The sequence below is a fragment of the Xiphophorus hellerii genome, chromosome 22 (assembly GCF_003331165.1).
Source record: "Xiphophorus hellerii strain 12219 chromosome 22, Xiphophorus_hellerii-4.1, whole genome shotgun sequence".
Taxonomy (NCBI): Eukaryota; Metazoa; Chordata; class Actinopteri; order Cyprinodontiformes; family Poeciliidae; genus Xiphophorus; species Xiphophorus hellerii.
The window spans coordinates 29,860,375-29,885,139 of NC_045693.1; the positions used below are offsets into that span (position 1 = coordinate 29,860,375).

The window sequence follows — 24,765 nt, forward strand, 5'->3', positions numbered from 1 at the left end:
TTAAAACAGAAAGTTGATTATGTTTAATGATTCATGATGATCATACAGCATACAGAATTGTAACTGAAGTAATAACACATTGTGTGAAGTGACGTGACATGCTGTTCCCAGACTGTGTTATAATTATGCAGAAGTCAGGCATACGAAGGACCAATTTAATGTCAGATCTATAACCTGACATTCTCGCTGGACAAAAATAAGAACACAGAGAGACGGTTAAATTTCTTACAATTGAACTGAGAACTCTGCCCAGGGACATCTCCTTGTCTCTGTTTCCACACCAGTTCTGATGTCCCCTCTTTCTTCTCCTCCTTTTATTGTGATTTGAGATCCCTGTTTACATAGATTAGCAGCTGCTAATTAGGGGAGGGGCAAACAACAAACCCAGCTGCTAACACACATTTATCTATCTTTTCTATACAATGCAATGTCCTATATTTCTGCATGTGAAGTCTTGAGCGCAGTTTCAGTATCTCTGGGTCACAAACTTCCACCGTTAGCCTTTGGGTGTTTCCAGCTCTCTGGAAGTGGCTGGCGTCTCCTTCCACTTGGGCATGTGTATCTCCTCCTGCAGACATTAAAACTGCTTCCTCTTCCTTTATAAAACATTTTTATTCCCCTCTTATTTTTATGTTTCACATTCCTGTCTGTTCCTTGTTTTCTTCTTCGACTTTTGTTCCAGCTTTCAGATAGTTTTTCATTTATCATATTTATCTACTTATTCCTATATTTATTTATCTAGTTAGTTATTTAGTTAGTTTTTCAATTAGTCAACTATTTATTTGCCAATACATTATCTTCACAATCCTCCATTTCCTCATTTTCTTGGCTTATTCTTTAGTTTATTTTATTTTTAAAACGAATTTGTTTACAAAAAGTATTTAAAACGAACATATATTAAAAGCCTCTCCTCACTTACTGCTATATTTACAAATTTTAGAACAATTCAGACCAATTCGTTACACATAGGCTGGACTCTAGGAATTGGTTTCGTATATATAAGTGTTAATAGTTAGATGAATGTACATCTAATGGCGTTTCTGGTGTTGAGCAGACGGCTTCAGCACTTCCAGCAGTTCATGATATTCTGCTGAATTCCTGGAGTAAAGCTGGGACTTTGTCCACTGACGAAGATCATCCTTAGAGCTCTGGTCAATGACTCCCATCTCACAGTATTTATCCAACAGCAGTCTGTCTCCAATGCCGTGATACGTCCTGATGGCTTTGGTGGACATGACATCAGGTCTTTTGTTTTGCTGATAAATTCCTGCACAGAGAGCAAACATTAGCCGACTGGTTGAAACAGCCTGTTTTTCTGCAGGCTAGTTGCAGCAGCAGCTGAATCAGTCTCTGTTATGCACCTGCATCTCTCCGGAGAGACTCCGACATCTCTGGATTGGCCGCTATTAAGGACATCTTCATTGCTTTATGAGCATCACCAGAAACCAGAACTTCAGCGAGCTTCTCCCTGCAGCAAACAGAGCAAGTGACATCAGCAAAGGGCTGAAATCAGCCAGGAAGTGATGCATTCTCACCTGATTCTGTGAGACCCCTTGCTGTTTCCGGTGGTCAGCGCCTGCTTGTGATGTTCGGCGAGAACCTCTCTGCAGAGCCCTCGCTTTCCGGTTTTATCAATCATGGCGTAAAGCTTAGGCTGCTCTGTTTTCAGCCTGTCCCTCAGGGCTTCGCTCTCTGGTTTCTGCAGCATCTCATGAGCTTTCTGGAAGGCGTTGATAGGTGGGATGTGGTCTGCATTCACAGGACAGCTCCGGTTGTTGTTATCGGCGTTGGGTCTGTTTGTCCTCCGCAGGCCCTTGATGCTTCACAAACCAAACATCAAGTAGAGATGACTGTGTGTTGCAGAGTGACGGCTGCGATTTTAAATCTTTGGACAGAATGAACTCACTCATCAAACCTTCCAACCAGACCCAGGTCGTAAGTTTTTATCAGATTGGCCTCAAGCTCCTGGACATCCTGCATGTCTGTTGTGTTTAGTTTGTCCTGGAAGTTTTTTTTGATGACTTGCTGCGTCTTCCTGCCTCCTCCACTGATGATGTACTTATTCAGGTATCTGTGGGTTTCTTCATATCCTCTCTGCAGGTTGACGGCTGCTGCGAACTTGCCTGTGTCCTGAAGCAGCTGAACCATGACACGTCACAAACATTTCATCATGTCTACTTTTCCTTACATCAGAGCTACATTCAGTTTGTCTTTTCTGACAACAAGATGCTGAATTAAGCAGATATTTTAAATTACAATGGAGATATAAATATAAACTCAGCAGCTGAGATCCACCAACAACATTTATCAGTACTTTGTTTTATTCCTCTTAATCCACCACCAATCGCCAGATATTCACCCGGTTGGTGAAACCGGGATAAACATCCACTGTGATGCTGATGAAAATCAGCTCTATCTGTCCATAAATCCTGATTAATCCAGTCCATTAGTTAGAGTTTATGTCTGGAAAACATAAACATCTGGATGACTCCATCTTTCTGTTTTAAGTCCTGATAAGACAGAAGTTGTCGACTTTGGATTCTTTGAACTGAGTCTCTGATTGGCTGCTACAGCTGAGCTACCAATAACTTGATGTTCTCTTTTTCATAGACAATCAATTTCACCCAGTCTTCTGTGGTTAACTCTTACAGTTCAGAGTCATTTTAAGTTTAAACTGGTTTCTCTGGGAGCTGGAAAAGCTCTGGATAGAAGCAATGCTGTGCTGTGGATTTATCAGAACAATTTCATTCAGTACAAAATTCTGGTAGTCAATGCTTGGGGACTCTAGTATTTCAAAACAAGCTGTTTGATTCACAATTTATCTCAGGAGAGGACACAATGTATTAAATATGATTTGTTGTCTGGAGATGTACCAGTGGTACAGCAGGGATCTATATTAGATCCCCTTCTGTTCATAATTTATATAAATGAATTGGGACAAAATGTGTCTGATTTGTATTTTTATGCAGATGACAATTATTTATTGCACTGGATCCACTCCTACTCCGTTCTTTGAACTATTACAGAAAGGCTTTGCTGCTATCCAACACTCTTTATTACATTTAAAACTTGTTCTTAAAACAAATACAACTAAACTGGTTAATTTTTCCCATAGGAAATTAAATCAAATGTGGAAAGTCTAGTAGAAAGGTTAAAATCAAAGTTGGGTTTTATTTTTTAAATAGGTTGTTTGTAATACAGAGATAAAAACTATCTTGTCATTGCAGTTTGCTTGTCTGTGTTGGACTATAGGGATGTTTTGACTGTCAACCTCTGCTCTCTGAGGCTCTTTACAAACCGCAGAATCCCAACAGACTCTGAGATTCATCCTCACAGGTGGGATGTCCAGTCTGGTCCTGCTCAGTTTTCATCTATAAGAATTACCTGGACTCCTGCCAGCCTATCTGCACTGAGAAACGTTGACTCTTCTGGTTTGGCCACTTTTTTATGCACCATTTGCTCAGACTGAATTGGCGGAGAAGACTTTTTTTTTCTGTTCTCTGATCCTGTAACTTGCTGCAGAAAACTTTGAAATTAACTGATGTTATCTCACTGTGCATTTACCTCCAAAGTAAAAGTTTCAAAACCATGCGCCGGGTTTTCATAGCTTGTTGTTTTCTTTAAACTGTTACTTGTTAGTGTTTTATTTATTGACGCCTCTTGGCCAGGACTCTTTCCAAAAAGAAGTTTTTAACCTCAGTGTGATTTTATTCGGATAAAGTGAAGCTAAATAAAAACTCAGAAAGGCTTTAAAAACAGACTGAGGTGAGAGGAGCAGGAGGCTGTGAGTTTCTGCCAGAGTGACTGGAAGTTTTTATGTTTGGTATTTCTCAAAACGTTTAAATGATTTCTACATAAAAATACTTTAGTTTCATTATCAGCACACTTTGTGTTTTGTTAATGTTTTCAATGTCATGATACTCACCAGATCCTTCATTTCATTTCGAAGCTGCACTGCCCTCTGTTTGTGGTCAACGGTACTGCCGCTGGTGGCCTGGACCACAGCATGATAGAAGCAGTTCATATCTGCAGAGTTCACGGGAATCACAGCGCCATCTGGCTTCACAATGTCGAAATGTCCGCTGTAGGGCCTCGTTTCACCAGCAAGCCGTTCTGCAAACGTCCTGAAAATTACAAACAGAAATACCAAAACACTTTTATACAGATGGAACACCATCTAACAGAGCAAACCAGAAGGACCTCAAGGTCATCTGAGGTTTTTAAGACCTAATTTAAGACGTGGCAGGCAATTCATGATTTCATGAAAATATCCTGATACATTAAACCAAAGATTTCTGCACAGGAAGTGACTCAATGCAGTCAACTTGTCTTCTTTAGATAAAGATCTTTTTACCAATTTGAATAGAAATGTAACTATCTTGCTTAGCGCATTTAATTGAATTGGAATGGTTGTATTTGACTTGAAATGATTGAATTTAATGGATTATTTCTGCATATAAACTGAATGTTTTTTTTATAATGTGTATTTGGAGGACGCTTGCTGTGAATAAGGTAATATGAAAATGAATTGATGAATACTTCTTAACTCAATAAAGTTTATTGAGTTACTACTTTAACACAATAACACTTTAACACAACTTTATTGTGTTAACTCTAACACAATAAAGGGTTAGAGTTAAGAAGATAGGGTTAGGGTTAGGTCAATGTCATCAATATGAGATTCTCAATCGTTACTCACTGTTTTTGTGTTTCTGGGTCTTTGCTCAGTTGGAGGACGATATCACCTGCAGAACTGTCCTTTCCTGGAAAGTAATCCTCAGAAAGCTTCTTCTTATCTTTGTCCACAACTATAACTCTGATGCCTTTGCCTTGGAGAGCGTCACTTTGAGTGAGGACATGGATGTCCAAAGCTGAAGCAGGACGATCAACATCACAAACCTCCTCTATGTAACAATGAAGGTCCTGTTTGCCCTCCTCTGATAGAGATTCACATGGTCTGCGGATGGCCTCCTTCATTTGGTGTTTATACATCTGGTTGTCAAAAAAACTTTGAGTATTAGCCCTGCCCAGTAGGTTCCCAACAGCACTACCAGCAGCACTGTTTATGCGAGTCATGCAGGTTCTGGTGATGATGGAGGTCATGTGTCTTGAACAAGCTTCAACAAATGACTCTGAAACACTTGTAGCTATTATGTGGAGAAGGTCTTTCTTAAGCCTTTTCACATCAGCTAATGAGTGCCTTCCATCCTTGTCATACTTTTCCTGCGGCAGCTGATCCAGGCTTTTCAACAACCCAGGCACAAAGGCTTTATGAATGACGTCTTCTGTGGGAAATGAATTCAAGATTTCTACACAGAGTTTGATATACTGAGCTGACTCCAAAATCTTCATCAACACTTTCATCTCTTTCTGTTTCTCCATGTGCCGTGCCACAGAACCACAGACCTCTGACAGGGTATCAAGAACTTTAGCAACCTGGGTGCAGTCCATCATCAGGTCAGGGATTATGTCTCGCGTCATCATGTCCACTGATAGACGGATTTCATTCTCACAACTCATGTCTATTGTGAAGTTGGTGAAGTTTTGCTCCATGGCCGTCTTTGGTACTGCTGAACAAATGAAGTTTGTGAGAGCAGAATCCAGGCGGCTATTAGATTTTATCATCTTAAAGACTTTATCCCTGAAGGCCTCATTCAGAATCCTTTCAAACACAGCTGGAAGTGCATTGCTGACAGTGTAGCTCAGCACAGCGACACATCCCTGCTTTGTCAGTTCTTGAACAGCATATTTCCCTGCATGTTTACAGCACTCTTTTACTGTGAGGACGGAGCTACATTTAGCCCCAGCAACCAGACCTTTGGCACCACTTCGTACAGCCCTTACAGCTCCCTTGAGTTTGCTCAGTCCACCAAAGACCAGAGACACCCCAATGCTGATGGCTTTGGAGATTGCCCACTCCGCCCAGTCAAAGCTTCCTTGTATCATTCCCTTTATGCCGTGAATCATGTCAGAAACCCCTTCACTGATGAGTCCAAGCCCAAACTGGCTGGCGCTTCCATAGGACAGAGCACAAACAAGGATACCTGCTGTCACTTGGACAACTCCTAGACAAAAACAAAGAAAGGCGTCGATGGAAAACTCTGGCTTCTTTTTAACCTCAAACACGATGCAGAGACCAAACTCATGAAGCACCATTAGTTCATTCGTGGTGATGGGGTCTTTGTCTTTGGAAAGGCTGTAAACACTGGAGTCTTCTAAGATAGCCTCTCCTTTGCTGTTCTCAATGTGCTGGAGGGCTTTCAGGGCATTCTCAATGTATCCTTTCCAACATTTGAAGACACTCATTCTGGCTTTCATTTGGTTCTGCAGGTTGCTGTCTTTGTGGTGGGGTAAAAAGTCATGAGCCACAGCGAAATTACAAAACATCATGGTGTTTGTTGACTCTGACAGGTACACATTCACAGCAGTCTTTGCTTTTTCTAATAACTGCTTTGCTTCCTCTTTGTAGCCGCTCCTTTGCAGGTTGACTGTGATGTACGCCTGGTTATAAAGTGCCACAGCACAGTAGAAAGGATCGCACTGCACAGCACTCTGCCAGTACAGCAATGCTCCAAAGTCGCTTTCCTTTTTGTTGCTGCGGTGTATGTCAGTTCTGCTTTTTGCCAGTTTAATGTAGTCATAGAAATTGTTGCTCCTCCCCTTTAAGATTTGATCTGCAGTCTTCTTCAACCCCTTCATAAGGTTTTCTTTCAGGAGGTGGATATCGTCATGCTTGCTGAAGTGCTCTTCATGGAGGATGAGCCACAAGGCCCATGATTCTTTCAAAGCATTGATCGCAGTCTCATAATCAAACTTTTGACGATGGCTCCTAAAACACTCAGGAAGATCTTTTGATTTCAGCTTTTTGATGTCCCTTCTCTCCTCTTCTGTGTAGTGCTTGTCAAAGTCACAGAGAAACTCACAAAATGTGGAGAACAGACTTTCCTTCAGTTCAATTTGAAGCAGCTCATTTTTCTCCATACCATCCAAACGTCTGACTTCATACTCCTCTCTGAGTTGTCTCATGGTTTCCACTGAGTGGCCTTGGTATGCTGGTGCTAGAAGATCCCGGTTAAGTATCATCTGCGCCATTCCTGGGTTTCCTTTGCGGGCGGTGCGTCCAAACACCTGTCTCTCTACACGATGACTTCCAGGGAAGTATGTGAGAAGCACAAAGAGACCTCCACACTCATTGACTTCTTGGTGAACATTTATGTCTGTTCCTCTGCCTCCAAGGTTTGTAGCTATGATGATGTGTCCCTTCCTGAAAGTCTCCTTTTCAATGTTGTGCTTTTCGCTGATTGTGTACATGCTGATCTCAGCAGCGTGTCTTTTTTGAACCTGTATTTTACTTTTCAGCTCCTTGGCAGTCTTGACATCCTCACAGATAATTAAAACAACCTGCCCCCTGTCTGCAGCTCTCCATGTGGTCTCGCAGATGACCTGGATCCACTCAGTTTTTCCTCCAGAAACCTGAACTGCTGGCAGTTCTACAAGCTTTTTATGACGGTGAGCTGGAATGATGTAACTGGCTGCTTTGTACTGCCGTTTTAGAAATGCTTTCTCTGCTTCGCCCCCTAATGTCCCAGAGACTCCAAAAATCCCTTTGCCTGTCAGGTACTTTTTAAAGAAGTGGACATTTGACATGTAGTTTGTAACGTTAGATAATTGTGAAATTGCCAGTTGGTGTTTCATCTCCAAAAACTGTTGCAGGCCCTCACCCCAGCGCTTGTTTTTCTCTAGTACCCCACTGGCCTGGAAGTCTACAGGAATTATGGCATCGTAGTGATGAGAGTGCTCACTACAGAAACCAGGCCTGTCAACCTCTGGTGTCTTTTCAATCATGTACTCTCTGTCTAGCGCCATCTGAATGGCTCTCAAGGCATTCTCTGCAAAAATGGGCAACTGGTTCTCAACATACTCTTTTAAGAAAGATGGAATCACAACATATCCCTGAGTTTCCTCCACTGACTTCAACGAGCACTCACCAGAAAATCTTATTTTGGATTTCAGTTTTTCAAGAGTTGATTCAATGAGTGATTTCTCAGACATGATTTCACAGGCACATCCATTCTGCAGAAGAAGTATCTTCACATCAGGGTCTGCGGGAGAATCGTCTTTACCGTAGCGCTTGGCTTTATTGTTTACTAGTGAGTAACAGTCCACCACCACGCCATCAAGCACTGCTGTCTCAAGTTCCCTGAACAGCTCATGCTGCTGCTGATGTCCCAACTTGGCCATGATGGTTCCAATGACTTGCAATGTGGGATCTTCAGAGCTGCCTTTCTCTGTCTGAGTTTGACTCATTGCTTCATTTACTTTATTGAGATCCTGCTGAGAATAAAGGCCCAGCTTCACACCCAGCAACAGTATGTCATCTTCTGAAAAGTCTGATTCTGAGCCAACCACAGCTTGCTTGGCAACCTTGTGACAGTACTGGATCCTAGTTCCCCATTGGATCTCGCCTGTTTCAAATATTTCTATCGGACGGCAGGTAGACATCAAGGCCCAGATGCTTGCTAGGACTTGTTCCAGGTGTCTCAGCCCACTGGCTTGATGTGACAAGAAGGTTACCTGGACTCCACTGTCCAACGTCATGTAATCCACTTCATCCACAATAACACAGTCAAACTTTCTCTGTCCTCGAGTTGTTTTCTTCTCAAACTCTTGCCTCAGTATGTCTGCAGCAAAAGTACAAACAGTGCCATAAACTACTTGCATAGAATAAGCTTCTTCGAGCAGCTTGTCATGGTCTTCAAAGGAACTTTTAGTTTGGTGTTGTGGAGGAACAGTTGATGAGGTCACACCAAACATTGTATAGAGTTTTTTCCACTCCTCTTGATCACGAATGGCAAGCAAAGGGGAGCTGGTCACAACATCCACCGCAGTACCTCGTATCGCCTGGATGGTGGCAAACATGGCTAAGATGCAGGTCTTACCCTCACCGGTTCCGATTTCCAAGAGGCATCCTCGTTTGTCCTGGGACTGCTGTAGCAGCAGTAGCAGTAATGATGCAAGCTGAGTCAGTCTGGGAAAGTATCCCTGAACGCTCTTTCCACTGGAGGTGATGAAGGCTGTGCATGTCTTCACAGCTATGGACATGACAATGAGGATGCTCTTTAACATGTCAGTGTTAGGGTTGGAAAAATCTATTGAAACTATCCACCTTTTACAGTCTTCAATCACGTCTGACTCTAGGTCCACTCCTTTACATCTGGGCAACACGGCCTCAACGTATTGAAGAGTGTCTTCCAGTTGTGACAGGAGATCTTCTGGATAGTTATTTTCCTTCATTTCACTAAGGATAGTCTCATGATCTTTGTCCTCCTCACATGACATACAATCTTGAATATATCCTATAGGATTCTTGTGATTCAGTGCAGTGACAGCCATTATGCAGCTTAGCCTATAGGTGCATACCCAGTGAAGGATGTTTGAGACTTTTTCCTGATCCATGCCCAACGTTCGTCCAATGAACAGCTTGATTTCTTTTGGAGTCCAGATGTTGTTGAAAAGTATTTGACTGAGGATTTCCTTGCCTTGTTTTGGCAACTTTGAAGTAATTTCAAGAATATTTACTAAAACCCGTCTGGCTAGAGTTGGATTAGAAATCTGCAGCTGATCTTCCAAACTGAGAAAGAATATGTTTTTTTTGTCTTGTCCTGTTCTGTGCTCAAGCTGAAAATCAGGCTCACCCTCCAGAGTAACCTTGACCACAGCCTCCAGAACACTGAAGCGCTCGGTCAGGGACAGATCCACGTATCCAGTGGCCTGATCCAAAGCCCACTGTGACCAGATGGGGATGTTCTGTTGTTCTAGGTAATTTAACATCAGCACATTTTGGAGAAACTTCATTCTGTCTTCAAGGTTCATCTTTGACTTTTCTTTCTCTTTGATTTGGTAGCTTGACAGAAGTTCTTCAAATCGTTGCTGCACATCTCCGAACTGCATAAAAGATAAATCCTCACATTAGCATCAAGTCTAAACATTCATATGGTCAACTATTGCCAGAGTCTAACTTGCTTTTTCATATTTAATGTGGTAAACCCAGAAGATCTCAAACCTTACCTCATCTCTCTCTATGTAAGCTGTATGATCGTCCAGCAACTGGTACAGCACTTCAGTCTTTTGCTGCTGGTGTTCTTGAGCTTTGGCTTGTTCCTGCTCTTGAAGTCTTTCCTGAGCTTTTCTGATCTTTCTCTTGGAGGCTTTGTTCTCCCAGTCAATTTGCTCTTGGATTCTCCTGGCTTGCTCCATCTCTGCCAGGCGTCTTTTCTCCTCTTCTTGCCTTTTTCTCTGCAGTTCTTTTTGTCGTTTTTTCCATTGTTCCCATTCTTGTAGTTCACGTTCTTGCCTTTCCTGTTCTTGCCTTTCAAGTTCCCGTCTTGCCTGTTCTTGTCGTTCCCTTTCTCGTCGTTCACGTTCTCGTTGTTCCCATTCTCGTCGTTCACGTTCTTGCCTTTCTTGTTCTCGTCTTACACGTTCTCGACGTTCCCATTCTCGGCGTTCCTGTTCTTGTCTCCTCTTTGTCTCCTCTTGGATCTTTCTTTCTCGTTCCAGCTCTGCCTGGCGCCTCTGCTCCTCTTCTTCCCTCTGATGTTTCTCTTCTTGTTGCCGTCTTTTGCGTTCTTCTCTTTCTCGTTTCTCTTCTTCGATTCTTGCTAAAAGAAAATTCAAGAATGTTCTTGTGAATTTTATCACCTTCTTTAGTTTAATCAAAGCTAACTGAGCGTGTTCTGGGTTAGTACTTCTTTATACGGTTTTAAAAAGTTAACTTTATTTTAACTGAATTTTGGCACAAAATAAGTCAGTAATACTACTAAAAGTCTCAGGCAGAGGGTCCTAATATTTTATGTTTTATTCTCTTAGCCTTAAAAATTCAGATTATTTTCTACCCCATAAAGTAGATTAATAACAATCCTTAACAAGGTTGATGTTGAAAAATATGGGTTGCTGTTTTGAAAATTTACCCAGTCAATAATTAACAGCAGTAATTTGGGATTATGTAACCTAATTAGAAATCGGGGGTTCATTTTAAAAGTCATATTTCTGCCATGTTATTCATTTTTTTTGTTATTCGTTTACTTATTCTCGTCAGAACTAGAAACTAAATAATTATTTGGGGAACTAAATTTTTATTTAGTAAGCTAAGTACTTAGCCAAATAAATATTTAGTTTGCAAGCGTCTAAACAATCCACTAAAGAAGTAGATGCAACTATGGTGGATGAAGGTCATGGATGGATGGATGGATGGATGGATGGATGGATGGATGGATGGATGGATGGATTAAAAGACATTAATAAAGAATGACCACTGATCTAAACACAACATCTAAAAAGATGTTCACTCATTATGTTCTCAATCCAACATTCAGCAGTGATCAATGTTCTCTCTTGGTTTCCAGCTGAGTTGTCTACTAACCGAATCATTTCACGCATAAAGTCAAACAATTGAAGCTGAGTTCATCTAGGTGGGTAGAAATCATTCAGCATTAACTGTTCAGTATCGGCCCATAATCTGAACTAACTGGAACTTCCCTGTATCGCTCAGTAGAAACAGATTCTCTGTGAACAGCAGACCACGCCAGTCCAGGAAGTAAAGCGTTAATGTGCAGCCTGAATGTTTCTGTAAGACTTACCATAGTTGGGACAGCGGTCAACCACTTCATCAGAACTGTTGACCAGCTCAAAGTGTTCCCGATCATCGCTCTCTCTTACAGTGAAATCATCGATGCGATTGTCAGATTGGAGGTCCCATTTGGAGTGGTTTCCATAGCTAAGGTAGACGCCTCTGTCCAGAACAGCATCAAACAATCGGAATGGATATTTTAACAACGAAAATCCTAAAGGCCATTCTCCTGTTTTTGTATCATGTGGCTTCAGTTTTGTCCCACTCTGTGGAGACGAGGAGAAAAAATCAGTCAGGGAAGGTTCATCTACTGGTTCATATCTCGGTTTGGACTCTTACCTGGTCTTTTTCATAAGAGTGGTACCAGGTGTAAGGGGTCTCATTGGTTACTGTAATGGTGATTACCATTTCTCAGCTCTGTAAGGACAAAGAATCTATTATCTACAGGAAACAATAAATTCAAGTGTTCCTCTTGAGAAACTTCAGCAGTTTATTAATCCGATTGAAGGACCTTCAATGACTACAGTTCAGATATGTTCGAACACGTCGTCTCTCAGGGACATCCTGTGTTTTCCACAGAGGTTCTGGGAATCTGGACTGTTGTTTCGTCCATCAGTACAAACAGGAGCCAGAAACTCCAACGCCAACAACGATGCAGCCGTACAGCTCATCAGGAAATCTCCAACACTAACAGCTCATCTGGGGCCTCGTCAGGATCTCAGTGGCCAACTGATGCCACCCTACCTGGGCAAGTCCGACCTCCGGTAGTGTGACGCCCATTGACAATGTAATGGAAAATTTATTGTGACTTTCGTTTGTAGGCCTAATGACTAATTTCCATTGTGAGCACAAAGTGCTCTGCTGTGTTGAAGTCTGGGTGTGGTCAGGACTTTCACTTCCTGATAAGTTAGTTTGTGATGAAAGCTGTAAGAGCTGAGCAGCACCTCCTGAGATCTACACCAGTTACTTGGATCCAGTCTATAAAGAACATTCTGCTCATTTGATCGCTTTTTACCTTCAAATAAAATCACAAAGACATTGCTGCCCAAGTCGATAGGTGTTCAACATAGAGACCATAAACTACTGTATACATGATGCAGGGTTGTCATATAACAATATGACAACCGGGTGTTAGGAATGATTTTGGCTTCATATTATAATTTTATAAATGTCAGATGGAAAACGGACTCTGGGTTTTTCCTGGTTAAGGTGATTCTACAAAGTGTTGGGTCAGCTGTTGGTTTCTCCAAGTTTTGTTTTTCCATTAAATTTCAAAGTCAAAGTAAAATATTTCCACTGTTCCTTAAGTGCAGATGATTAGGTGGCGCTGCTGCTACGGGTTCATACTCTGAAAGTAGATTTGGCCAAAGTCCCAAGAGTTTAATGAATAAAGTAATCCTCAAGAATTTTCCTTGTGTTTCTGTGACATTTTATTTACACAAAATGGAAACATTCGTCACCAGAAAACCAGGAACAAGTCAGCAAAGCAGAGAAAAGAGAGAAAACACCAATTTATGAGCAAATTGTACTTCTTTTTTTTTTTTTTAATGTATTTTATTGAATCTTCTCTTTTAGGACACAACAAACTTACAAACAACAAACTTACCATTGTAAACATGTACTTATACACACTTACATTCACTCACGCACCCACCGTTCAAACCTGCATTTGTTTAGCTCCAAAAATATAGAAAACCCTTTAGATTAAGACAGAGAAAAATAAAAAGACAACATATAAATAGAAACTGTAGTAAAAACATCCACTTAAGACATCCATTAATAAGCTCCGTCTTCAGTCCCTATGACAAATTGTACTTTTTGATTCTTTTGCAGATGTTCTAGTTGAAGTCATGAAGAAACTTCCTCGTGCTTTAAACAGCAGTTTTTGAGGTTTTAACATGATAAACTTTGTGCTCAGCTTGTTTACAGAGTAAATCTAATCTCTACAGAAGGTTTGGGAGAGGGAAGTCACCGCTGATGATGACGCGCTGCACTGTTACCTTCACTCAGTAAGTTGAAAGTTTAATGTAAACATCAAACCAGAGAGGGAACGTCCCGGCAGAGCACAGATCCAGAACATGCAGTTGTCCTCCAAAACTGCAGGTGGCAGCGGTGGCCTATGCGTACACAGCATAAGTACAAACATATTTTTGATTCAAGAAAATATTTTTCTGTCTTCAGCGAATTATTTGTAAAATGAAGCTGTTGGCTCAGTTGTTGATCTTTCATCTATCTTGACTAAACTGAGGTTCCTTTGGGCCACTTTGGGCCCAGTCAAAGTTCTAGTTACTCCTGGATTAACAACATCTGATCCAAAGCTCTAGAGGAAGATTTCCTCTCCAGGATCTCTCTGACACCCCCACTTATTGCTCAAGGTCAGTTTAACAAATATCTTCCTGTCAGAGGTTTGCTCCACCTTCTAGAGTGTTTATTTCCCAGCTGAAGGAGGAAAGCGGGAGATAAACAGGATGTGCAACAATCAGAGATGGAGAACAAAGTGTATATTTATTTTATTCAGATATTTATTGCAAGCTGAGTAGCTCTTGAATTTCTAAAAAATGGAGCTGTATTTCCCTCAGCCCACTGGCTACAATGTTGGTACCTTGAGATGCCATGAGACCTAAATCCTGAACATCTTGTTAAGTTGCACAAAATTCAAGACCAAACTTCAGCTTTAAAAGAGAACAAACACAGCTTTAATTAACATTTGCAAATGGAGAAAACATACAAAGCTCACATCTCAGTGAGAATCGGATGAGTTCTGACTTGGGGCTGAACGTCCCCTCATTTACATAGGATACATCACACATTACTTAGCCACACCCCCTGGCTCAAGAGTCAGGTAAAAATCTATACGTTACTTATCTGTCAGTTCCAGTGGAGCAGGGTTGCATACACATTCACAGCTCAACTTTAGGCTTTTCTCCAAAAAGGCCTCTCTGCTGATGGTATGGAGGGATTTAAAGGTGCCTAAACTCATAGAGTATATAAATAAAGGTTAAATAAGACTCGGAACTCCATCTGCTCATAGTCAAAACGAGAAGAGATTTTAATGCACATCTGCGGAACTAAACATCACATACACATCGTTACAGTTGTCCCAAAATCTCTCGCCTTCTACTTCTGGTATCAGTGTTTTATAGGGTCCGAGCTCTACTGGTGTGTATTGGAAAGCCTCGACCAATGGCGTTGCTTTCCTCCATTTACGTAGTTCATTTGGCTCCGTCTTACACTGGATGTGTATTGGAAGTTCCTTGGAAATATTAAGACCTATTGACCTCCAACATCTGCTCCATTTCAAAGGTGCAAAACAAGTAAATTATTATTCTTATCTATCCAAACAGATAATTTCCCAAACCTTCTTCCCGTCTCACTTCGGCTTCACATGCCAGGGGAAGCCGGGAGTTATGTCAATTTGATCTTCTACGGCGCCTGATTTCCTCAGTGCAAAACAACTACATAAAAAGTATTTCCACTCTTACATAATCCCAATCCATTTGACACAATACATTTCTTTTAGGTTAAAACATATCTTAGTGCGAACCAACCAATAAACATAATTTTTAACTATTAATATAATTATATTCCTCTACAATGGCTAAACAGATACTAGTAACTGAACTTCTACAAACTAGGCTCATCACCTTAGCCATGTCTCACATTTCTAACCGCTGAACACCCTGTTCTTCACTTATCTGAGGAGGGTCAGAAGAGCATATATCCTGTTGAGCTGCAACTGAGTGCAAACCTTTAATAAAAACATCATAAAGTGTACATTCAAATTTATTTAATTATTTATTATTTAATTATTTAGTTGTTACTAAATTTTCCTTCACAATCTTGACATGGAGTGCATCCCCGTTTTCCATGTCTGGCATATAACCATTCATTTAGCTTTTAAACTGGTTACATTGGTCCTGTGTCCAGACAGAAGGATAATCAGCATCATGACCTGTTTGTTCTGAAGATCCTGCAGCTTCCATGTCGTCTTCCTGACATGGCGCCTCCTCACCCTGACTCTCATACTGAGGAACCACAGAGCTCTGTTAAGTTAAAAGCACATCTTCTTAAGTTGGGATATTTTTCCTCCAACAGGTTCCAGAGGAATCATTTCAAACCAGATGTTGAGCTGGATTTTATTTCAACGTCATTTGTGAATGTTAGAGCCTCATTTTCAACAGTGGAGCTATAAAGGTTGAAAAAGGTTATCATTTTGTAGAAAGTCTTATCAACATCCATATTTCCACTAAATAAGAGGCAAAAATATAGTTTGATAGAAGAAAAGCCTCTCAGACTCTGATCTCAAAGCAAGATGCCCAAACTATTTTTAAAAAAAATATTAAACAATTAATTTAATTTCACATAAGTTTGTCGTTTATTGAACATTCAGAAACTACAGCGGCTGTAATGAGCCACAGCAAAGGAAAATAAAGGTAAAATAACCCGAATAGGTGATCAACTCAAAACCACTTGTACCTTTTTATTCTCTCTCTGTCATTTAAGCACACCCGTTGTCGTGACAACCGCCTCCGCAAGCAGAGATTACGTTGAAAGCATAACATTCGGTCCGTTACGATATCAGGTTTTCAGGCTTGATATTTATTTTGCGATTATTAATAAGATCTCCCTGAACACAGCGATGGTCGATTAGCTAATTTGAACTTTGGTAATGGAACCGAAACGCACAGAATTGCGCAACACCTTGTTAAAACAATAATTATTGAGATTATTATTTTCGTTGGGTCATTGATTTGAACACGTTTTGTTGATTTTTTTTTTCTTCTTTTGTTGTTGTTCTTTAATAAAGTTAAAAACGTTTTGCTGAGCGAATCAGAGGAGGACAAGCTGGTCTCAGTCTGTCACCTCATGCCGAGATCAAACCTTCTGCGATCGACGTATTGATCCTCCCTGCTCTAGCAAAGCAAGAACAGTTCAGAAACAATATGAAATGGGGAAAAAAAGCTATTTATTAACTGATTAAATCGTGTTTTAGATTGTTCTTGAAAAACTAATCAGTCACTGCTGATTAGTGGGTCCACTCACGGCTGCACATGCACCCATTGATTTTTTACAGCAGACAGCCGCTCCCCTCTCTTGCAGGCTGATTTAGCGGCGGAACCCAGTACCCGACCTTACCCGCCTGCTTTCACCCCTGGCTAAAAGTTAAAACCAGCCGTCCAAGAAATCCCTCCAGTTAAAAAGTATTTGGTAAGAAAATGCTGCCCAAGGATCACAACTTCAGACTGTTCACATTGTGGTATTTTAGACTGAAATAAAAAAATTACACAAATAACAAAAAAAAAAGATTAAATTCAGTCAGAAGAAACACTTTAACATTTTGTTTGTTTTCAGGTGATGTATATATAACAGAGTGAAGAAGTTCTAGTTAAGATAGTTCTAGCATTCAGAGAACAGGTAGAAGTCATGTGATTATTTATTCTTCTTTAACAATCATCATGGTGGATGTCTGGCTGAACGCTTCACTTTCATTTCAAACAGCAGTTAAGAAAGTGATGCTGTGAATTTTATCTGAAATTTATTAACAACAGAATCATTTCTATGATAAATGAAAACGGCCAAAGAGCCTAAAAAAAAAGTTAAAGATGGAGCAGCAGACTAGATCAGAACCGGCAGGCTGGATCAGAACCAGAGAGGTTTACAGGAAAGCTGGTTCTGTTCGGCTGGTTTCCAGGAAGTTGCCGGGTCAGAGTTCTGCCTGGTCGACAGGCTGAAGGGAACCGGCGCTGACTCAAAGTGAAACTCAGGTTTTATTTCACTGAGGATAAATTTAGATGCAGTTTGTTCTGGTTCTGCACAGACCTGAACCGGGTCACATGACACAACAAACAGAAACTGCTTCAGTGTTTCTAATCCCACCCAACACTGTGACCTCTGACCTCTGGTTATCACGTCACCAGACAGGTTACAGTTGATTGTTATATTTAGTTCAACATTACAACACCAACAACCAACAGCTGCAGCTGCAGCTGTCTGATCAGCTAAGTGTTTCTGGTCTCTATCTGCTGATTTCTGAGGAAACTGGAAGTTTCTGAATCCTGAAGATAATCTGAACCGAACGTGACTTACTGTGCTGGATGCTGCAGACAGAGTCCTGCTGTGTGTCCCTCAGTCCGTCCCTCTGTCCATCCCAGCTGTCTGCTTCTGTGGGACGTCCCCTCATGGTCCGCTGCTTTATAGAAGTATCTGCAGAGGACCAATCACAGAACAGCGTAGAGTTCACATCAGAGGTTACAGAGAGTTTATCAGGGAACTCCCAGTGGGAGTGTGTGTGTGGGTGTGTGTGTGCTTATGTTCATGCGTGTGTGTGTCCGTGTGCGTGTGTGTGTGGGGGGGGGATGGGGGGGGGTGAGCAGCTGCAGCATGAACTCAAGTTGTTCTGTCTGCAGATAACGACTCATGGCTGAGTCAGACTTTAGCTCTACTTGCTGGTCGACACAAGAACTCCAGTTTATAAAGTAAATAATGGACTGAATGACTGGGTTTATCAAAGTGGGGGCCGTGGCCCCCTGGAGGGCCTCTTGGAGGCGGTGGGGGAGCCTCAGAAAGTTGGAAGGAAGATGGGGGGAAAAAACTGCAAAAAAATTTAAAAATCACATTTTTAATTTTTTCATTATAAAATCTGATCTATTTTCCTGATCATGATGAAATGAGTAAAAGTAGCTGAAATGCTGCCGTGCTGATTGGCTGAGCCAGCAGCTTCCTGGAAGCAGCAGTGCCAGCGTTCTGTTTCCTGTAAACCACGTGGTTCTGGTTCTGATCCACCTTTAACCGTTTCCTGCCACAGTGGAGGACAAGACACACGTCTAAGGTCCAGCCATGTCCTCCTGAACCGACAGACAGAAAAACCTTTCCTCCTCTGCTGCCTCTCACTTCACTGGAATAATAAACATTTAGAAAAATGCTTCAGTTTTTTTATAACCAACATCTGACTTAAAATCCACAGTTTTTAATCTGTGCAGTAAGAACCACGATTACACACAATATGATCCACCATTATTCAGAGAACTGCGCCTCTCTGAACATTTCTCTGAATAACTGGTGAACAGTTATTTCACCTGCCTGAAATAACTGGCAGGTGATTTCAGGTAGGTGAAACAATCTATTGAAATATTTTTGCCATTTTCTTCTGACTAGCTCTCTGCTCCTTTAGCTGAATCAAAATGGAAAAACCAAACTGGACGAATCTTTTACCTGTTGCTGCTGTTACACCTGAATCAGCAGCACAAAATCACTAATTTTATCTCTAAGCTTCAGTTCCAGAGTGTAAATTAACTTTCTGTCTGTCCTGATGAAATGTTAGTTAGCTTGTGGATGTGTCTTTAGTGGCGGCCATCTTGGGTCCCAAAGATAAAGAGGAGGCCCGACTGAAATGAAGCTCAGAGATAAAAGCTGGAGTTTGATTGGTTGAAGCTTAAAGTAATTAAAATAATTTTTCTTTTTTTAAACTTGTAATGTGTGGATTTGCATACAGCAAATGTTTGCCTGATATTTTATTATCGATCAATAATTGTTAATGTTTATATTATGTGTGTTTGTTTCCTTTTTCTCCACTCTGGAAGGCTGAGGTGATTGGCTGATTTAAATTGAAGAGACGGAGTTTAACCAATGGACTGCTGGATGGGAGAGATTATAGAGATATTTATGAAGAGGCAGATGGATGGGATATTATCTGCAGGCCAGGATGAACCTGAAGATTGTTTTCCTTTGTAGAGTCAACAGGAAGGTTTGATTTGACTTCTTATTTCTGCAGCAACAGAGTTTAAAAAACAGATTTATGATCCATAAGCAGACGGCAAACTGGACTTTCTACACAAGAGGAGAAAAAAACGAGGAAAAGTGAAAAAGCAGCTAAGACAAGGAAAACAAAGAGGAGGAGGAGGAGGAGGAGGAGGAGGAGGAGGAGGAGGAGGAGGAGGAGGAGGAGGAGGAGGAGGGTGGTCCTTGGGCCTCACCCTGTCCTCGTGTCTCTGACCGTCTCCTCAGTCGGTCAGCATCTGATCAGGACAGCAGAGCCGTTCCTCTTCAGGTAAGTCCAGTTTTCTTCAGACTTCATGGAGACGTTAGATATAAGAGACATTAGAAACATTTAAAACGGTAGAGACATCAGAGACATGAGAGACATGAGAGACATGAGAGACATGAGAGACATCAGAGACATGAGAGACATCAGAGACATGAGAGACATGAGAGACATCAGAGACATGAGAGACATCAGAGACATGAGAGACATGAGAGACATCAGAGACATGAGAGACATGAGAGACATGAGAGACATCAGAGACATGAGAGACATCAGAGACATGAGAGACATGAGAGACATCAGAGACATCAGAGACATGAGACACATGAGAGACATGAGAGACATTAGAGACATCAGAGATATCAGAGACATCAGCGCTGCGTGTTTCTCTGTCCTCTTGTGAAGACGGAGCAGCAGCAGGACAGATGGACGGTTCCTGTCCACCAATCACAACCAGATCACCTGGATGACATCATCAGTACCTGCTGTAGTAACTAGCAGCTGTTCAGCACGCTAGTTAGGTATCAGGGTGGTTCTGATGGGTCGGGTCGGGTCTCGGGCTGGTTCTGGTAGTTGCTATGGTAACATGCTGCCGGTCCAGCTCTCCCAGCAGCAGCTGACTGGTTTAACTGGAACAAGCTGCTCCTGTGTGGGACAGGCGGCTGTTTGTGTCCGTGTGGCGGTTGCCATGGCAACTTGTTAATTAGATGATTGCTGGTATGGAGGCAGTTGACTGCACTGTGTGTCTGCTGGGGGACACAGACACGTCCAAACGTCTCTGCAGGGACAAACGTTTACTTACTGCCTGGCAAAAGGTCAGAGGTCAGACTGACTGTTTTGGAGGGACATCCATCGTCATGGTGATGTTAATGAGGTTATTACACATGAATCTGCAGCAGACACATCAGATTTATGTCCTGGAGCGTCTCAGCCGTCCACAGAGACGGAAATAATGTCTCAGATTTAAAATGAATCTAATCGTTTATCTTAAATGATTAGATTCATTCAATTAAAATATTAAATCTGAAAAAAAGACATTTTAATCAAAATATTTCATCTGAAGCTAAAAACATGTTTCTGCTTTCTGCATAGATCCATCATCCATCCATCATCCATCCATCCATCATCCATCCATCATCCATCCATCATCCATCCATCCATCATCCATCCATCATCATGAGTGATCATCCTCCTCCGTATCGTCCGTTCTTCCCTGACGATTCGTCTCCCTCCATGTTTCCTCCAGGTCCGTTTCTGTTTTCATCACAAAGCCAGAAATAATTTAGTAAAATTTTAACTTTAGTGAATTGTTATTTACTTCTTATTCCATAGACGCCACAACCTCTGTAATTATTGTAATTTCTCATTCTAAACAAATGATAAATTAGTTTAGATTTATCACATCAATACTCTGACTTTATTTAGTTGTCATCTTTATGAGACAATGTCATTTATCTTCCTGCTTCAGTTTTTATAAAATGTGTTGTTTTTTTTATCTCTCAGCTTTTTACTCACCGCCCACTGCTTTCCCCGGCTCCGCCTATCAGGTACCCAGAATGCACCGCGGCAGCTTCCTGTCAGACGTCATGTGACTGAATTCACCTGCTGCTGATGTGACGATGAGTTCAGAATAAACTACAGAAAATGTATTCATTATATCACGAAGTTTAACAAGAAAACAGAAAGTTAATAACCAGCTGTTTTATCATAATTAATCCAAACATAATAAAATAAAATAAAACTATAAAGTCCAGTTTAAAGATAATCCAGCTCAGTCCCAGCCTGGCGGCTGCATGAAGCCCAACAAGTTTTAATATCTGAGGAGATCAGCTGATTTCATTTTACAGAAATACTCATAAGATTTAATGTAACGTTTATTATCCAAGAAAAAATTCATACAGCAGAAAATTCATACTACAAACAGCAGAACAGGATGATAACAAAAACCTGAACAGCAGGGGGCGCCATTCAGGCCAGGCTGAGTTGGGTGGTTCTTTATTAATCCAGAGGAAATTATAAAATAATCTGTTGCTCTCATACATAAACATCCATAAAATCTAGATTTAAACATTAGAAACAAAATAAAATTATAAAAACTACAACAAAGACAACAGAAGGAAACAATATGTTGTGTGTGTGTGTGTGGTGGGGGTGTGGGGGTGGGTGTGTGGGGGTGTTGGTATATATGGTTTAGCCTGCCTTTTGACCTGAATACGTACTTACGTTACGCGGACCTAGGGGTAATACACGGACAGTGCCAATGTCCGCATAAATCATGGAGTGTATTTTAAATTTTGAGTATCTAAACAACACTTTTTCTCATAAATCTAAAGTTTTATAGGAACTATGCCAGTGTTTGCATGATTTGGACCATGTATTTGTACTTTTCACTGAATAAACAGCGTGATATCTCACTTTCTTTAATTGTCCTTTTATACCATGTAACCTGAGTTTTGTGTATTCCAGTGTATAACACAGCGCCGCCTGATGTCAGTGTATGAATTGCAGTTTTACACACATTTTTATACACTACGCGCGCTTTTAGCCAGTCATCATCTGATTGGCTGGAAAAAAACTGTGGGCGTGTCTTATTACCAAACCATCCCAGACGCAAGGTTTTTAAAAATTAAATCCTCATTTGAAGCCGCAGCCCTCAATATGGACGTGTTGGTGGAATAACTGTGCACAGGTAAGCATTAATGGTAAATTAAAATAATTTTTGCCTAGATGAAGTTATTTACAAGTAAATAACTGCAGATGCAAGAAAGGTTTTTGAGCAAAATGAAATATTTTAGATTTTAATTTAGGTGACATTAAAGCTAAGCAACTTATTTTAGATATTTGCATCAAGTAGCTTAAATATGTATGCTTTTATGACTGAAAAGACTTACCTGAAGCAGTATAGTTTTTATTCCGAGTGTTTTAAAGTAAGAGATTAGCTGGGCTAGGAGAGCTAGCTTCCTAGCTAGAGCTAGCCTCCTAGCTAGAAACAGGTGTTTGACAAGTTGACAATATTTGGGGTAGGTGGTACCTGTGTGGTACCTACTACCTAGCTTTTGGTGATAAAAGTTGGGTGATGAACTGTAAGGTTTTCATCATTATATTTAACAATATTGGTGAACTGCTTGCTTTATGTTAGCTAATTGCACCGTAGTGATGCTTGTTAAGCTCGTTAAGCTTGATTTCAAGCAGGAGATTAATAAGAAGCAAACCCACAGGTTTCTGTGAAACTTGTTTATCTTTTGGAAAAGCACCAATTGTTGAAGGTTTTAATAATTGGCTGCAATAGGGCTGGTGCATCAATGGCTTTAAAGCTGTGTACTGTAATCACTTTCATGACTTAAATGCTGAAAGTGTAAATCAAGAGTCCTCAAATTTAGGCAAATATCGGTGTCCTTCAATTTTTAAATGTGTATTTGTACCTGAATCAATTAGCTGAATAACCTCCTCATATGCAGCCAAATTCTCCAGATTTCTGACCACATTATTTGACTTAGGTGTGTTGAAGCAGAGATGCATCTAAAAGTTGGAGGAGACTGTCCCTGGAGGACTGATTAAAACTGTTTAATTAAAGATAAATAGGACTTCTCTAATAAAATTCATTTGTGCAACAAACTACCCTTTTTCCTTAAAGTATGGCTCAAATGTTTTTGTAAGGCTGTACTATTGGCTGAACATCAATATATTGAACATTGAACTATTTGTAGATGGTAAAGCACTTTTTTAAATCAGTGATTAAATAAATTATAGTGTTGGTTTTTTATCTGAGCTGTGTGTCTTGCATGCATAACATGTTTCCATATTTATAATTAAATTTTTAGCTTTAACATTTGTAGGAATTACAAAGACGCTTGTAATTCCTTCTTTGACTGTTATAACTTTTCATACATGTCAGTAAAACATGCAGAGGCGAAGACGCATAAATCCGAAGGAAGATGCCAAATATTATATTGATACCAAAACGGACAAAGTGGGGCTTGACATCACGTACATCAATGCCTTTAAAGGTATGGGGATTTTTTTGGAGTGGTTTAAATACAATCAAGCCTTTATACATTGTTTACTCTTTCTACTATTATTTTTGCTTTCTTCTTTAGGTCGTGGTATCTTTGCCACAACCTCTTTTCAGAAAGGAGACTTTCTGTGTGAATATCGAGGTGAACTGATCAGTAAAGAGGAATGTGAGAGGAGACAGAGAGTTTACCATGACAACCTTAAAGTATTCTTGTTTGAATTCTATTTTAATGGAAAACTCTGGTGGTGAGTATGTTTGTATCAGAAGTCTAATTAGAACTAAATGGCATATATATAAATGAATATTTTAATATTTAAAATTAAATGTTATGTATTTGCAGTGTTGATGCAGCAAAAGAAGATTGCTCCCTTGGAAGGCTTATAAACGATGACAATATCAGCCCAAATGCCAAAATGAAGTATTTGACCGTCCAACAAAAGCCACATTTGTGTTTATTTGCAACTCGAGATATCAATCAGGGAGAAGAGATTACGTACAATTATGGGGACTCAGACTGGCCATGGCGACTCAAGGTACTAAAAAAATAAAAATGTATGAATCTTAAGACAATGTTCATTTAAGAAATGCACTAATAATGATGATTTACAACCTGAACCTCCTTTGTTTTACCATTCTTTTCACAACACTAGATGGCTGACTATACAAGACATTACTGGGCAAATTAACCAGTTGCCCACAAATGTATAATAAATAATTACAGTATAGTAGTATTTACAGTAGTATTTTACGTATTCTCAAAACATTGTTACATCTACAATAAATTTGATATATATTCAAATTCAACAGAACTCCAGTGGGATGTCTTCAACTGGACAAGATGTTGAGGTGCCATCCACATCACAGTTGGTTTCATACTATGGACCGGTATCAAGCAAAGACCAAATAAAGGTGTGGGAAAATGATATTATTGAAAGTTTTAAGACAAAATCTGAATATAAGTGAGGGTATCTCTGTGAATTAATGTAGGGCAGTATGGTGTTGACTTGTATTTATTTTCTGTTTCAGATCAGAGCTGAAAATGACCAGGATCAGATGATAACCAGTGTCCCAAACGAGACA

General features: G+C 40.5%; 4 protein-coding genes across 9 annotated transcripts in view; 2 read left to right on the forward strand and 2 right to left on the reverse strand.

Moving 5' to 3' along the window:
• On the reverse strand, positions 1–19,715 carry LOC116712644 (uncharacterized). Its single transcript, XM_032552443.1, has 11 exons — positions 19,603–19,715; positions 17,717–17,833; positions 11,969–12,046; positions 11,640–11,895; positions 10,069–10,661; positions 4,700–9,945; positions 3,926–4,124; positions 1,907–2,139; positions 1,536–1,820; positions 1,362–1,468; positions 1–1,267 (listed from the first exon to the last, which is right to left on the reverse strand). Exons 3-11 carry the CDS (start codon positions 12,035–12,037, stop codon positions 1,029–1,031), a joined length of 7,227 nt encoding a protein of 2,408 aa, XP_032408334.1. The 5' UTR covers positions 12,038–12,046; positions 17,717–17,833; positions 19,603–19,715; the 3' UTR covers positions 1–1,028.
• Positions 1–24,765, reverse strand: part of mcm8 (minichromosome maintenance 8 homologous recombination repair factor) — a 216,385-nt gene that overhangs the window by 130,423 nt on the left and 61,197 nt on the right. The window lies entirely within an intron of this gene.
• LOC116712679 (cysteine-rich and transmembrane domain-containing protein 1) overlaps positions 19,662–24,765 on the forward strand; it is a 17,446-nt gene continuing 12,342 nt past the window's right edge. The window contains exons 1-3 of the mRNA XM_032552500.1: positions 19,662–19,676; positions 20,785–20,916; positions 21,174–21,217. Of these exons, the coding sequence (XP_032408391.1) occupies positions 20,847–20,916; positions 21,174–21,217 (114 nt within the window). The 5' untranslated portion in view covers positions 19,662–19,676; positions 20,785–20,846. The remainder of the gene's footprint in view (positions 19,677–20,784; positions 20,917–21,173; positions 21,218–24,765) is intronic.
• Positions 21,805–24,765, forward strand: part of LOC116712662 (histone-lysine N-methyltransferase SETD5-like) — a 7,364-nt gene continuing 4,403 nt past the window's right edge. For all 3 annotated transcript variants that reach the window (XM_032552475.1, XM_032552477.1, XM_032552476.1), the window contains exons 1-5: positions 21,805–23,677; positions 23,768–23,930; positions 24,026–24,218; positions 24,493–24,594; positions 24,712–24,765. In XM_032552475.1, the coding sequence (XP_032408366.1) occupies positions 23,572–23,677; positions 23,768–23,930; positions 24,026–24,218; positions 24,493–24,594; positions 24,712–24,765 (618 nt within the window). In that variant the 5' untranslated portion in view covers positions 21,805–23,571. The remainder of the gene's footprint in view (positions 23,678–23,767; positions 23,931–24,025; positions 24,219–24,492; positions 24,595–24,711) is intronic.